General features: G+C 38.4%; 1 protein-coding gene across 1 annotated transcript in view; it reads right to left on the reverse strand.

Annotated features, from left to right (window-relative positions):
• The window catches only part of SMAD5 (SMAD family member 5), a 62,646-nt gene that overhangs the window by 25,596 nt on the left and 20,532 nt on the right, over positions 1–16,518 (reverse strand). Inside the window, exon 2 of the mRNA XM_010844478.1 lies at positions 8,585–9,156. Within this exon, the coding sequence (XP_010842780.1) occupies positions 8,585–8,987 (403 nt within the window). The 5' untranslated portion in view covers positions 8,988–9,156. The remainder of the gene's footprint in view (positions 1–8,584; positions 9,157–16,518) is intronic.

Consider the following 16,518-nt stretch of genomic DNA (forward strand, 5'->3'; position numbering starts at 1 on the left):
TTGTATTTGTCAGTGTAATTTCACTTTCAAAAATTTCCCTTTGACTCTAACATCTAAGCAGAGTGAAAGAGTGAAACATTTAGTGAAATGTTTAATGAAACATTTAGTTTCACTAAACCTGTTTAGTGAAAGTTCGCTCAGTCATGTCCGACTCTTTGAGACCCTATACAGTCCATGGAATTCTCCAGGCCAGAATACTGGAGTGGGTAGCCTTTCCCTTCTCCAAGGGATCTTCCCAAGTCAGCAGTGACAAAATTAAACTGTTTTAAAATGAACTAGGTTGTATCTCCGCTTCCTGAAGTAGGGATGAACCTCAGCGATCAGAAGCTCTATAATTTGTATTGTTTTTTTAATCTCTTTTCATTTTACTGAATTAGTATTGTGACTATGCAGTTAATATCTGATTAGGACTGCTTTTTCCTATGTATTACTAACTGCTGTTTTCCTTACAAAATGATGGGCAGCTGCCACGGGACAGAAGGACATGCGACACTGAAAATGTCTATGTTCAGCTCTCTAGCAATCCGAAAGACTTAGTGAAATAACTATTTAGGAATTCAATCCAGTAAGGATTTTTTGAGACAGAACTAAAATCACTAATTTCTCTTTAACTTGTGTATTACCTATACACATACTTTTTTTAGGAAATTATTTTCATTCAAAATTAATAATACACTGATAGTTTAAAAAGATAGATGCTACAAGAGATTATAAACAAAAAGAACAATTTCTAAGCCTGCTCCCAAACTGCTTCCAGAAACAACAAATTTAAACTTATCCATTTCCTCTAAAATTCACTTTGTGCCCTACTAAATAATAATGCTTATACTGCTGTTACTGTTTTGTCAAGACATTATCTGTAGACTTACTTTTATGGCAAATGAAGTAGATTTCTTAAATCATTCTATTCCCCATTCTCTTCCTAATAAAGTCACATAAAAATTTGGTTAACTCAATATCCTGTGTTTATGATAGTTTATATATTATATAAATTACATAAATACAATTCATTGCTGAGCCAAATTTGTATTATATTTTTTCTTGAACAATTTTTTTTTAATTATTGCCTTGGTCCTTCATTTGCTTAATCTCATGTTTGTACCACTAATTTCCCGAAGTCCAACAGATCTAATAAATTCCTACCAATACTATTTTCCAGGTGCCACAAATAAAGAATCTATTGATTCAATTTTCTCCCCTGGATCCTCCATCGTTTGCTATTTAAGTTCCCTACAAAGTCAAGGTCTTTAGACTTCCTCTTCTTTTCTCTCCAGTTGGATCCCATTTCCTGGACCTCATTCTCTATTAGTTTACTAAGGAAGGATGTAAGGAAGATAAATTTTGAGTCCTTGCTTATATGAAAGTAACCTGTCTTATGTTTATCTACAGACAAATTCCAGAATAACCTTTTTCTCTCTGAATGTACAGGGTACTGCTTTATTTTTTTCTAGAATCCAAAATTGTACTGAAAAATCCAGTATTCTCATTTCCAGTCTTTTCTATGTGCCCTATCTTTTTTACTCTGGGAGCTCTCAAAATCTTCTTATCCATGATATGCTAAAATTTCATGTATGGATCTTTTTTCTGTCTCCTTTTCTGGTTACTCAGTCATTGGGCCCATACAATTTTCAGTTCTGGGAATTGTTCTAATAGTATTTCTTTCATAATTTCTCTTTCACATTATCTCCAATGCTTTAAGAATTATTATTTTATAAGAATATTTAATATGAAACTTATTCTGAGCCAGTTAATGTTTTATCTAAGCACTTTTCATACATTAACTCATCTAATTCTCATAACTAACCTGAGGTAAGTATTATTATTCCCATTTTACAGATAAGGAAACAAAGTCACAGACAGGTTAATTAATTTCTCTATGGTCATTTTGATAGTACTGGTGAAGTCAGTATCCAAATCCAGAGAATCTGGTTCAAGAAAGTAATCTTAACCATTGGACAACACTATTAAATACTGAATCACCTAGGCTGAGGCTCTCTATTTTGCTTTTATCACTTTCCAACTGTTTTTTACTCTTTTTTTTCCCAACTCTGCAATACTTGCTGGCTCCACTACGTATTAACTACGTGATCTTTTATAAGTTGTTGTTTTTTAGTCCCTACATTGTGTCTGACTCTTTCTGCGACCCCATGGACTATATAGCCTGTCAGGCTCCTCTGTTCATGGAATTTCCTAGGCAAAAATACTTACGTGGGTTGCCATTTCCCTCCCCAGGGGTTATTCCCAACCCAGGGATTGAATCTATGTTTCCTGAATTGGCAAGTAGATTCTTTACCACCGAGCCTTCAGGGAAGCCCCTTTTATAAGCTACTTTTCTATTAATTTTTGGCTTCCCTATCTGTAACTTACTGGTAAACTTAAGAGTATCATAAAATGTTCATACCATTTTCAAACCCCATGAAGGAATAACCTCATAGGATTACGAAAGTGTCTAGTCCTTGTCATTGTTCAGTCGCTAAGTCATCTCTGAAGTTTTGCGACACTATGGACCTCACTCAGTATGCCAGGCTCCTCTGCTCTCCACTATCTCCCGGAGTTTGCTCAAATTCAAGTCCATGGAGCTGGTGACGCTATCTAACCATCTCATCTTCTGCTACCCTCTTCTCCTTCTGCCTTCAATCTTTCCCAGCATCAGGGTCTTTTCAAACGAGTCAGCTCTTCGCAGCAAGGAGCCAAAGTATTGGAGCTTCAGCTTCAGTCCTTTCAATGAATATTCAGGGTTGATTTCCTTTAGGATTGACTGGTTTGATCTCCTTGCAGTCCAAGGGACTCTCAAGGGTCTTCTCCAGCACCACAGTTTCAAAACATCAATTCTTTGGCATTCAGCCTTCTTTATGGTCCAACTCTCACATCCATACACGACTACTAAAAAAACCATAGTTTTGACTATATGGACCTTTGTAGGCAAAGTGATGTCTCTGCTTTTTAATATGCTGTCTAGGTTGGTCATAGCTTTCCTCCCAAGGAGCAAGCATCTTTTAATTTCATGGCTAGAGTCATCATTTGTGGTGATTATGGAACCTAAGAAAATAAAATTTGTCACTGTTTCCATTTTTTCTCCTTCTACTGGCCATGAAGTGATGGGACCAGATGCCATGATCTTAGTTTCTTTTTAATGGTGAGTTTTAAGCCAGCTTTTTACTCTCTTCTTTCACCCTCATCAACAGGCTCGTTAGTTCCTCTTTGCTTTCTGCCATTAGAATGATAGTATCTGCATATCTGAAGTGTTGATATTTCTCCCAGCAATCTTGATTCTAGCTAGTGATTCATCCAGCCGGCATTTCGCATGATGTACTCTGCAGAGAAGTTAAATAAGCAGGGTGATAATATACAGCCTTGTCATACTCCTTTCCCAATTTGGAACCAGTTCATTGTTGCATGTCTGGTTCTAACTGTTCTTGACCTGCATATAGGTTTTTAAGGAGACAGGTAAGGTGTTCTGGTACTCCCATCTCTTTAAAATTTTCAAGTTTATTGTGGTCCACACAGTCAAGGGCTTTAGCATAGTCAATAAAGCCGAAGTAAATGTTTTTCTGGAATTCCCTTGCTCTCTCCATGATTCAACAAATGTTGGCAATTTGCTCTCTGGTTCCTCTGCCTCTTTGAAACCCAGCTTGTACATCTGAAGTTCTCTGTTCACATACTACTGAAGCCTAACTTGATGGATTTTGAGCATAACCTTACTAACATGTGAAAATAGTCTAGTAGTTGGAACATTCTTTGGCAGTGTCTTTGGGACTGGAATGAAAACTGACCTTTTCCAGTCTTGTCCCACTGCTGAGTGTTCCAAATGCGCTGACACACTGAGTGCAGCACTTCACCAGCATCATCTTTCAGGATTTTAAACCGTTCAGCTGGAACTCCATCACCTCCAATAGTTTTGTTCATAGTTCATGGTTCCTAATGCCCACTCAGCTTCACACTCCAGGATGTCTGGCTCCAGGTGAATGATCGATCTTCCATTGTGGTTATCCGGGTCATTAAGGCCTTTTTTGTATAGTTCTTCGTGTATTTTTACCACCTCTTCTTAATCGCTTCTGCTTCTGTTAGGTCCTTACTGTTTCTTTCCTTTATCATGCACATCCTTGCACAAAATGTTCCCTTGATAGCTCCAATTTTCTTGAAGAGATCTCTAGTCTTTCCCATTCTACTGTCTTCCTCTATTTCTTGGCATTGTTCATTTAAGAAGGCCTTCTATCTCCTTGCTGTTCTCTGGAACTCTGCATTCAGTTGGGTATATCTTTCCCTTTCTCCCTTGCCTTTCGCTTTTCTTCTTTACTCAGTTATTTGTAAAGCTTCCTCAGAAAACCACTTTGCCTTTTGCATTTTTTCTTTGAAATGGTTTTGGTCACTGCCTCCTATACAATGTTACAAACTTCCATCCATAGTTCTGCAGGCATTCTGTCTATCAGATCTAATCCCTTACATCTATTCATCACTTTCACTGAATAATCATGAGGGATCTGATCTAGGTCATACCTGAATAGCCTAGTGGTTTTCTCTATTTTCTTCAATTTAAGCCTACATTTTTCAATAAGAAGTTCATGATCTGAGCCACAATCAGTTCCAGGCCTTATTTTAGCTGACTGTATAGAGTTTCTTCATCTTCAACTACAAAGAATATAATCAATCTGATTTCAGTATTGACCATTTGGTGATGTACATGTGTAGAGTCGTCTCTTGGATTGCTGGAAAAGGGTGTTTGCTATGACCAGCATGTTCTGTTGACAAAACTGTTAGCCTTTGCCCTGCTTCATTTTGTACTCTAAGGCCAAACTCGCCTGTTATTTCAGGAATCTCTTGACTTCCTACTTTTGCATTCTAATCCCCTGTGATGAAAAGGACATCTTTTTTGGTTAGTTCTAGAAGACGCTGTAGGTCTTCATAGCACCAGTCAACCTCAGCTTCTTCAGCATCAGTGGTTGGGGGCACAGACTTGGATTACTGTGATGCTAAACGGTTTGCCTTGGAAACGAATCAAGATCATTCTATCATTTTTGAGGTTGCACCCAAGTACTGTATATCAGACTTGAGGACTGTGAAGGCTATTCCATTTCTTCTAAGGGATTCTTGCCCACAGTAGTAGATGTATGGTCATCTGAATTAAATTTTCCCATTCCTGTCCCTTTTAGTTCACTGATTCCTAAGATGTCAATGTTAACTCTTGCCATCTCCTGCTTGACCATGTCCGATTTACCTTGATTCATGGACCTAACAGTCCAGGTTCCCATGGAATACTGTTCTTTGCAGCATTAAGACTTTACTTTCACCACCAGATACATCCACAACTGAGCATTATTTCTGCTTTGGCCCAGCTGTTTCCTTCTTTCTGTAGCTATTAATAATTGCCCTCTGTGACTCTAGTAGCTCAGTGGTAAAGAATCTGCCTGCCATGCAGAAGAAACGGGTTTGACCTCTGGGTCAGGAAGATCCCCTGGAGAAGGAAATGGCAACCTATTCCAATATTCTTGCCTGGGAAATCCCATGGACAGAGGAGCCTGGCAGGCTAAAGTCCAAGGGATTGCAAGAGTTGGATACAATTTAGTGACTAAATCACTACCACTACCTTCTCAGCAGCATTTTTGCTTCCCTGGTGACTTAGATGGTAAAGAATCTGCCTGCAATGCAGGAGACCCAGGTTTGATCCTTGGGTTGGGAAGATCCCCTGCAGAAGGGAATGGCTACCCACTCCAGTATCCTTGCCTGGAGAATTCCATGGATGGAGGGGCCTGAAGGGCTATCATCCATGGGGTCGCAAGGAGTTGGACACAACCGAGCAACTAACACTAACACTTTCTTAGTAGCATACTGGACACCTTCTGATGAAGGGGGCTCATCTTTCTGTGTCATATCTTTTTGCATTTTCATACTGTTCATGGAGTTCTCACAGCAAGAATACTGGAGTGGGCTGCCATTTCCTCCTCCAGTGGACCACGTTTTGTCAAAACTCTTCACTATAATCTGTTTCGGGTGGCCTTGCACAGCACGGTTCATAGCTTCATTGAGTTATGCAAGCCCCTGAGCCATGACAAGGCAGTGATTCATGAAGGGTATCTAGTCCTTAAGTGCTCAATGATGTTAATTACTATGACTTTATTAATACTGGTATTATGAAGTGATCCATCCCATGTTACAGCTGTTTAACTTGCTTAAGCATACCAGGCCTAAGCCCCAATCTTTTCTACAGAATGAATCACAGCTGAGGAAAACAGATAACAAAAATAAGACATTTCTATTGACTATCAGACACACCCTGGTTATGAGGGAATATACTAAAGTCCCTTTCTTGCCAACAACTTCCAGCAAATATCAAGCCTGGGATTTTCAGACTATACTTCTCCTTTAAATCCTCAAACTTGCCTTTCCTCATCAATTCCTCTGGCTACAGCTCTCCTTGGATTCAATAAGAAATTGAGAATCACCTCAAATACCAACTGGCAGCTCTAAAGCCCTTAAAATAAACTTTCCCTGACAGCACCATTACTCCTATTTTTATTTTTTTTGCTAGTCTCCACATCTAATGTTATTGCTACAGTTTTTTTTTTTTTTTTAAACCATATCAGCATATACTATCTTCATGTGAAATCTAGTGTGGCCAGCAGACTAAGGTGGCTACCATGATTCCTGCCTCTGTTTACCCTGTGTAATCCCTTCCATCTGAGTATATTATCTGTGACTTGCTCCTGAGCAACAGAATATGGCAAAAGTAACAGAATATATATACTAACATTCCACCAGAACACAATGCCTCTTCTAGCAAGAAAACCCTTTCTTACTGGCTTTGAAGAAATAAGCAGCCACGAATGTGAGCTACCTACTGAGATGGTCACATGGTAAGCAAATGAAGGAGTCAACAACCAGCCAGAATCCAACAGCTTGCAAGGAACTGAATCCTGATAATAATCACACGAGCTTGGAAGCAGAACCTTTCTCAGTTGAGCCTCCAATGGAGACCCAAGACTGACCAATACCTAGTTTACAGCCTTGCAAAGGATCCAAGTAAAGCCATGCCTGACTCCTGACTTGACAGAAACTGTGAAATAATTAATGTGTGTTAGCCCCTTAGCTTATGGTACTTTGTTATGTAGCAATAGGTAAGTAATGTACCCAACTAGTATCTCAGCTTATATAATTCATTCAATACAAAAAAATACTTACTGAGCACTCACTCCTAAGTTCCAGGTAATAAAACTATTCTAGGCACTGGGAATGCAGTACAGAATGAGACAGAGGAAGGTCCTTCTCACATTAGTCAATAAACAAAATGAATACCTAACAGTCAAGCAGTGATGAGGCATTTAAGCAAGGACAGAATGAAATAAGAAAATGTGACATGAAAAGATGCTTGGGGGAGAGTACTCTAAGTAGAGGAAAGAGCATGTATGACAAGTCCAGGGAACAGAGGAAGCTTGAGGATAGGTCATGGAGACCCTTGTAGAAATCTGTTCTAAGTGTGACAGAAAGCCTTTAAGTGTCTGGGCAGGGACTGACATGATTTGATATATACTTCCTAACACTCACTCTGGCTGCTATAACAGGAAACAGAATGGGCTGGGGGACAGAGAAGTGGCAGAGACCAATTAGGAGACTACTTAAAGGTAAAAGATGATGATGGTCTGTACTAGAGTAGTGGTGTTAGAGATGGTGAGAGATGATATGATCAAAGTACATTTTGAAGGTATAGCAAACAGCATTTCCTCATAGCTTAAGCACAGAATTTCAGAGAGAAATAAAAGATGACTTCTAGGGAGCAATTATGTGAATGATACTGCCGTTGACTTCAACAGGGAAAACTGGAGGAAAAAATGATTTAGTGGGAAAAACAAATCCGAAGTCCTATTTTGACATTAAATCTGGTATGTTTATTAGACATTCGGGTGGAGATGTTATGTAGGCAACTGGATAGAGTCAGAAGAAGCTGACTCTGGAGTTCAAAATGTGAGCATGAATTTATAGATGGTTTTAAGACATGTGATAACATGAGAGTACCTACAGGAAAAATATAGATGGAGAAAAAGTCAAGGACTGAGTCCTGTGAAAACAGGAAAATGACCAACAAAGCGACTAAGCAAAAACAGGTAGTGAGGTAGGAGAATTCTAAGAGTGCTGTGCTTCAGAAGCCAATATGAAAAAGTTTTGAGTGGGAGGAAAGGAGAGCAACTGTACCAAACAATGCTGACAGGGCAAATAAGATGAGGACCCAGAATGATTGATCCCTCTGTTTGTAAGAACACAGTCATTAGTGAATTTGACAAGTCAAAAGGTAGAAAAGAAAGACTAACAAGAGTGGGTATCAACAAAGAACAGGAAGAACGGTAATGTAGAGGTAATACAGATGGAGATTCCTAACTGAACAAGGTACGCTGGAGGTGGGGTCACGTGGCTGAGGTCAGGACAGGAATTCTTTCTTAACTTTTATTTGAGGTTGGTCCAGTATTCCTCCCAAGATTACAAACTTTAAGGAGGAAGCATAAAACTAAAGTAATCTATTAATTACTAAATTCAGTCAAATGCAAATCAGGAGGCAGAAGTTTTTATAATTCTTCCCAGGGGAATTAAAACCTACCTGGACTCTCCACTCTCTTATAGTGGTATGGGTTGATACAAACTTCTTTTTGCTTAGATCCAAAAGGAAATTCACAAATATCCAATGGCTTTAGCTCATGATGACTCTGCAGATCAGGCCAGCGCCAAACACGACAGTATATAACGTGGGGTAAGCCTTTTCTGTGAGAAACCTGCAGGCGTCCATCTAAAGATCTGGGGATAGTGACACATTTGCTGGGCTGTCCTGGACTGCTCAAGGCTTTCTCCAGTTCCTCCATGGCACCTTTTTTCTTTTTTAGTTTTTTCACCAAAGCATCAACTGCCTTTTCTGCCCATTTCTCCTCTTCATCACCTTGCTTCCAGCCCAACAATCGTTTTACTGCTGGACTAGTAAAAGAAAACAAGCTGGCCATTGACGTCATTTGATTTAAATCTTCAGAAACCTTTCTGCAACTCAAAGTCAGTGTCTACTGAACATACAGATGACAGGTGGAAAGTCATATACAGGCCCTAAGCAAAAGCTGCAATTTAAAAGGAAGGAGTAACATTTATCTTCATAAGTGCCAGAAGCTTCTTTCATTGGTTCAAGCCCTGAAAGAGAAAAGGTAAAAAGGATAAGATCCCTAGTTTAAATAAACAAAATTTACATACATTTAAATCAATATAATTTGAAAAGTATGTTACTTTCAATAAGAGCAGAAAAGCCTTACCAAATAAAACAAAAAACCTAAGTCTAGATAGAAAAATTTTCTCTTAAGTCCTGTGACCACTCACTTCCTTCTTCGTAATATGAATCTCATTGGCAATGTCAAATGATAACCACAAGCAAAGTAGGGTGCTCTACTTTCTACACATTATCACCCCACAAAAAACAGCCCCTAGACCTTTATTTCCTTCCGTCAGAAGCCAAGTTTCTGAAGTAGTTTTCTTCACTGAAATCCATGTTATATGCTGTGTCAGTTTTGAACGTAATAGTATCCTGATTTGAACAAAGGTCTTAAGAGAAACCTAGTGCTTCCCTAGCATCATTACTTTCTTTAAAATGTTTCACAGACTTGTAAGGTTTGCACAAAAGTCACAGTACTATTCAAGTCACATTATTAGATGCAAATTGTATTAGAAGTTGTCATAAGACATACTCAAATAAATCATTACAACTGGCAGAAAATTGGGAAGTATCTACGTTTAAAATGAAGAAAGTTAGATTTACAAAGAATAAACCCAAGGTTTAATCCCCCCCAAAATAGTTTATCATTTCATAATTCCCATTGCCTTCTCCGATATTTTAAGTATGTTAAGCTAATGAACCTGCTCCAGGCAGAACACCATTGTATACCCTGAAGAAGTGATATGGAGTGGCATTCCACTGATAAGAGTGGGTACAATCTCCTGTGGTTACTACAGTCAACCATACAATTAGTTATTAGTGAAATAGCAGGAGTAATGCTTGGAAAAGGATGTCAGTAACAAAAGATGCTTCCTTTCTTAGACCTAAATAATGCTGCAACTCTGTCTTGGACAAATAATAGACTATTCTAGCATCAAGTTTATTCTGGATTGGGGTGATCTTCCCAGAAAAGACTATATGTGCTCAGTTAAAACTCCAGTAGGGCTTCCCTGGTGACTAACAGGTAATGAATCGCCTGCCACTGCAGGAGACACAGGTTTGTTCCCTGATCCGGGAAGATCCCACATGCCACAGAGCAACTAAGCCTGTGCGATGCAACCATTGAACCTGTAGAGCCCGGGAGTTCCGGCTACTGAGCCTGCGTGCCCTAGAGCCTCTGCTCCACAACAGGAGAAGCCACCGCAGTGAGAGGCCCATGCACCACAACTAGAGAAGAGCCCATGCAGCAGCAAAGACCCAGCAGAGCCAAAAAATAAAATAAGTCCCATAATGTGAAAGTGTTAGTTGCTCAGTCATGTCCAACCCTTCGTGACCCCATCAACTATAGCCCACCAGGCTCCTCTGTCCATGGGATTTCCCAGGCAAGAATACTGGAGTGGGTGGCCATTTCCATCTCCAGGGGATCTTTCCAAGCTGGGGATCAAACCCGGGTCTCCCACACTGCGGATACTTACAGTCTGAGTAAACAAAATAAAATAGAGTTAAATTCAACAACATTACGTGCCATGTACTATGAATAGTCATAATGGTACTTAAAAAAAAAAAAAACAGTATCAAATAGTTTCATCTTAAGAGCCAATTGATTTATTCTTTCAACATATGCCTGCTGCCTACTAAGAGCCTATTAAAGTGCTAGGCACTGTTCTAGGTGCTGATCCAGAAAAGGAGAGAAAAAGGAGCACTGACTCCTCTTTAGGAGAAAAGGGTTGAAGAGCTATGGAAAACTACAGTTCTTCCTCTAGAAATAAAAATATTAATTAAAAAGTGCCTCACTGATCAAAAAAGGGCCAAGAGCTGCAAGCATTTATTCACTGTACACCACACCCAAGAAATGTGTATCATAACCTCTTGGCACCTGTCACTAGGAACTGCACAATCTTCAATTATGTTGACTCCTCCCTACTTGCAAGGCCAGACCACACAGAGTGCAGAGAAAAACGCACACCTCACTTCACTAAATTCAAATTCCACCAAGTAATTTGCTGTCACTGGGAAGTGAGAGACATGCTCGGCAGTGGCTCTACAGACTGCGTGCTGGAACCATATGAGGAAGGGTGCAGGGAAGTGAAGGTATACTCCTTACGTAGGAATGGATATGCCAAGCCTAGGCAGTATGTCTTTCCCAACACTTCATAGGATAATTTTCACCAGGAAAACAAAACTGTCTACACTAAACCAGGGAAATATAACAAGAAAACAAAAGCACGCTTTAGGAACAGGTCACAGAGTGTACAGTGTTATGAGTTAAACTGTATAAAAAGTCTTCAGTTGTAGCAGCATTAAGGATACAGGATAAAAGCCATCTGGGTCAGAAAGTACAGGCATGATTTGGTTGTCTGAGATGAGAAGGGAAATTTCAAAGGAAAGGGGAACATAAAAAAATACATGGGCAGGTATGAATAGAGCATTTCCCAGGATAAAGAGCAGACAGGCCCAGCTGACTAAGACCTTAATTCCATAATACTAGAATATAACAGAGGCTAGACAGAGTGTTGTTCAGTCACTCAGTCATATCCGACTCTTTGTGATCTCATGGATTGCAGCACACAAGGCTTCCCTGTCCTTCACCATCTCCTGGAGTTTGCTCAAACTCATGCCCATTAAGTGGGTGATGCCATCCAACCATCTCATCCTCTGCCATCCCCTTCTCCTCCTGCCTTCCATCTTTCCCAGCATCAGGGTCTTTTCCAATGAGTCGGCTCTTCGCATCAGATGGCCAAAGTATTGCAGGATCAGCTTCAGCATCAGTTCTTCCAATGAATATTCAAGGTTGGTTTCCTTTGGATTGACTGATTTGATCTCCCTGCAGTCCAAGGGACTCGCAAGAGTCTTCTCCAACACCAAGCATCAGTTCTTCGGGGCTCAGCATTCTTTATGGTCCAACTCTCACATCCATACATGACTACTGGAAAAACCATAGCTTTGACTATACGGACCTTTGTAGGCAAAGAAATGTCTCTGCTTTTTAATACGCTATCTAGGTTGGTCATTGCTTTTCTTCCAAGGAGCAAGCGTCTTTTAATTTCATGGCTGCAGCCACCATCCACAGTGATTTGGGAGCCCAGGAAAATAGTCTGTCACTGTTTCCACTGTTCCCCCATCTATTTGCCATGATGTGATGGGATCAGAAAGGGATGACAGAAGGGGATGACAGGGGATGAGACGGTTGGATGGCCTCACCAACTCGATGGATATGAGTTTGAGCAAGCTCTGGGAGTTGGTGACGAACAGGGAAGTCTGGCATGCTACAGTCCATGGGGTTGCAAAGAGTTGGACACAACTGAGTGACTGAATTGAACTGAACTGATGGGACCAGATACCATGATCTTAGTTTTTTGAATACTGAGTTTTAAGCCAGCTTTTGCACTCTCCTCTTTCACCTTCATCAAGAGGCTCTTTAGTCCCTCTTCACTTTATGCCATAAGGATGGTGTTATCTGCATATCTGAGGTTACTGATATTTCTCCTGGCAATCTAGAGTAGTGCATGTATATGAGAGACAGCATGTACGAAGCAATGATATGTTAAAGAGGAGGGAGACAAAAGCAGAGGAGCTTGAAAACCTGATACTTAGTTAACCACTACAGCATGCTTAATAAATGTTAACTACTAATCTAGCATCTCTACTATTAAATACTAACCATATTATTTACTAACAAGAAAAAAGGGGGAAAAGTTATTTGTGTATATAAACCCAGAACAAGGACTAAAAGGCTACACACTAAATAACCGACTGCAGTTACCTCTAGGGAGAAGCATGGAATGGGAGATAAGCAATAGAAAGGGAGTCCTGCATGATTTGTTCCATATGCTTCTGTATTGTTTTAACCTTTTAACAATGTACAGACCACAGACATAGTAATACTCCTTTTGTTACCCGAACATTATTGACCAGAGTGTTTCAATATTCACTTACATAACAAATCGCTGGCTACAGGTATTAGTTTCTATAAAAATCCCTGGGGTCAATAATATGTTAACAGAGGCATAATGCTAAAACACAACTAGTTGATAACCTGTTATCTACTATAGAACAGAATGGAGTTAAGAGTGCCAGTACAAAACCAAAAAACAAACAGGTGAAACCAATTCATGCTATGAGAGCTCAGGATGGTGGCTACCCTTTAAAAGGAAGGCTGCGGGCACTGACCAGAAGGAAACTTGAGGGTTTCTGCCATCCTGGCAAAGCTCTTCATTTCCCTCTGAGTGATTTTATGCGAGAGTCACTTTGTGAAAATTTGGCTGACTGAATACTGAAGACGTGTACGATTTCTGTTACAATTTTTAAGTATTTTCCTGTCATGTTAAGTATAGAGTGGTCAGCTTCCTTCTTATTTTTCTCCCATCTTCAGTTCCCCTTCTCACAGGGAATCCCTCTTTTGTCTTTTATGTCTTTCCAGAGAAATTTTACACAAATACAGATATATAAATAATCATAACCTTTTTTACATAAATAGTAGTATATTGAAAAAACGCAGAGAAAAATGTATACACAATGTTATCATCAAGCTCTTTCCGTATCTCTACAGAACTATCATCCTGTTTTCTAATACACAGAATTCCAGTAATCTGGAATCTTAAACAGTAATCTTAAAAGTGTATCAAACCATACTTCCCTGGCAATCTAGTGCTTAAGACTCCGGGCTTCCAACGTAGTAGTATTAATTCGATCCCTGGTCAAGGAACTAAGATCCCACATGCTGCAAAGGCACAGCCAAAAAAAAAAAGCTAAAAACAGTATATCAAACCACGTCCTTTTTCGGCTCAAAAATCATCCAGCTGTTTCCCATTACACTCAATATCCAAATTCTTTAACATTGCTTTATGGGACCTACACAATTGAGCCTTTGGCTTCTCCTCCTATCTCATTTCTTAGCCTTCTCTTAGCTAACTTTGTACTTAACCACACCTGAAGGCTTTTCATTTCTCAAATACTCCAAAGTCATTTCTACCTCAAGGCCTTTGCACTTGATGTTCCCTCCTATGGAAATCTCCTCTCCCAGATTTTTAACATGGCTTTCTCTCTCAATTAATTTAGCTGCTCAGTTGTCACCTCCTGAAAAGGAGGTCCCTTGCTATTTTATCTAAAATAGCATACATCCAATTCCCACATCATTCTCTATCCCTTGATCCTGCTCAATTTTCTCTCATGGCATTCAAAACAATGATATTGATTTTACTTATTAACTACAAGTCTTTCTCACAAAAATGTTAGTAGACAGGTAGCCTTGTCTTTCTTATCCATCATCATATAACCTTGAACCTAAGGACAGTGCTTGTTTATTAAATGAATGAGTAGAGAGTTTTAGAATAGCAATTCATAAAAACATAAAATACCTTTATAAGAGCAACAGCATAAAATTTAAAACAAAAAAAATAGTTCTTTACAGACATGCACAGAGAGAATAAAAGTATGCATGAAAATAACATGCATACTGAATACTGATTACTTTTCAGGGAAAGAAGGAAAGAATGTAGAAGAAAGAATGGAAAAGCTTTAGCTGTGTTTCTTTTAAAACTACATTAGAAGAAAATCTGACAAATCATCAGTATATTATTTTCTCTATTTTTCTATGTGTATAAATATTTTATAACACAAAAATGCACTATTTTAATTTTTTAAAGTATCATAATGAAAATAGAAGAGAATCAGATTCTATCCTTTACTAGATATATGACCATGATGAGGTATCACTCTAACTCCATTGATTTTTCCATAAAATAGGGATGATGGTTCCTAAGTCATTAAAATATTGAAGAAATAAAATAATGTGTGCCTAAAGTACTAAAAACACAATTAAACACACATGTAATAAATGTTTTATAAACTGAAATATGCTATTCACACATGAATTTCTACTACTGGGAAAGGGGAAAGGACAAACTTTGCACTCACCTCTTTAAATGTGGAATGATTAAAAACTTTAAACGTTTACCAGAATTCTTTTTAAAAATGTTTTGTAACTTTCCAAACTGTATAGCTGGTGTGTGCCACAAGTAATCCAAGTATTTGTTTTATAAGTTTCAACTTACAAAGTTAAAAAAGGAGCAAAACTGATCATAAAAATTCACTAGTAAATAAAAGGCCTGATCAGGAACTTTCACAAAAGGTATCAAAACTGCCATTAGATGATAAAATGGGTTCAACAGCATTAGTTATCAAAGAAATTTTTTAAAAAATTAAAAAAAAAAACAGTGAAGTATCACTCTACATCCACCAGAATGGCTAGAATTAAAAAAAAAAAAAAAGCAGATGTTCATGATAATCAAAACAACTCTTACATATTCTGTTAGCCCAACAGAAACATAAATTAGCCCAACCACTTTGGGAGACTGACAACATCTACTAATGCTAAACATGGATCCCTATGATCCAGCAATTCCATTCCTAGGTAGGTATCCAACTGAAACAAGTGCTATGTCAACCTAAAGGCAAGTACATGTCCATAGCAACTTTATTCGTACTCCAGGGGTTTGCACTGATGATGAACAGTGAGCCTGGGAAGTCCACCACTTTTATAGTGATCAGTAAGGAAATCTATTCTCTGTTCAGAAACAATAACTTCACTATCAAAAGATTAACAGAAGTCCCTGGGGAAATTGATACATATTTTTATGAGTATTTTCACAACAATAAAAATGCTCTTAATATTAGTATCACAAATGTCAAGCATGTAGAATGTCATATTATGCAACTAAATTATTTTATTAGAAAAATTAGGTCTACATTCAATTCAGTCTTTATTATAAGATTAATGCATGTTTACAATTATAACCTAATGATTTTCCAAATTTTTAGTTTTTTTAAGATAAAGTCCCAATAAGACCTTTTATTCACAATCCACTATAAAATACTGGTTTGCATTTAAAGTGATTTCATTTTGAATGAGTGCATTCCTGAACCAAATATCACTGGCTCATGAAGACCTAAATATAGCAGAAGCTTTTCTTAATGACTTAGTTATTATTATGAACCTCTGTTACTGTGTCATGCTAAAAACCCTCTATAGGAAGTGTAGACTGTGGGCTGTGCTGCTACTGATGAAAAGACAAAAGTGCATGCGTGATCTTAAAAAGTTACCCACAGAGGTAGACTTTTAGACATATAACTTTCTTGAAAGAATACAGCTATTTTAAGAATGTGAATAGTTTCCTTTCTACAAAAGCAACTGCTAAAGCAGATAATAATATTCCTCTGATAAGAAGAATAATACCACTAACATTTATTGAAACTTCACTATGCCAACCACCATCGAGCACCTATAAACTGAAAATCATTCAAACCTCAAAACAGTCATACAAGGTAAATTCCATAATTTTCATTTA

The sequence above is a fragment of the Bison bison genome, unplaced genomic scaffold, assembly GCF_000754665.1.
Source record: "Bison bison bison isolate TAMUID 2011002044 unplaced genomic scaffold, Bison_UMD1.0 scf7180017864203, whole genome shotgun sequence".
Classification (NCBI taxonomy): Eukaryota; Metazoa; Chordata; class Mammalia; order Artiodactyla; family Bovidae; genus Bison; species Bison bison.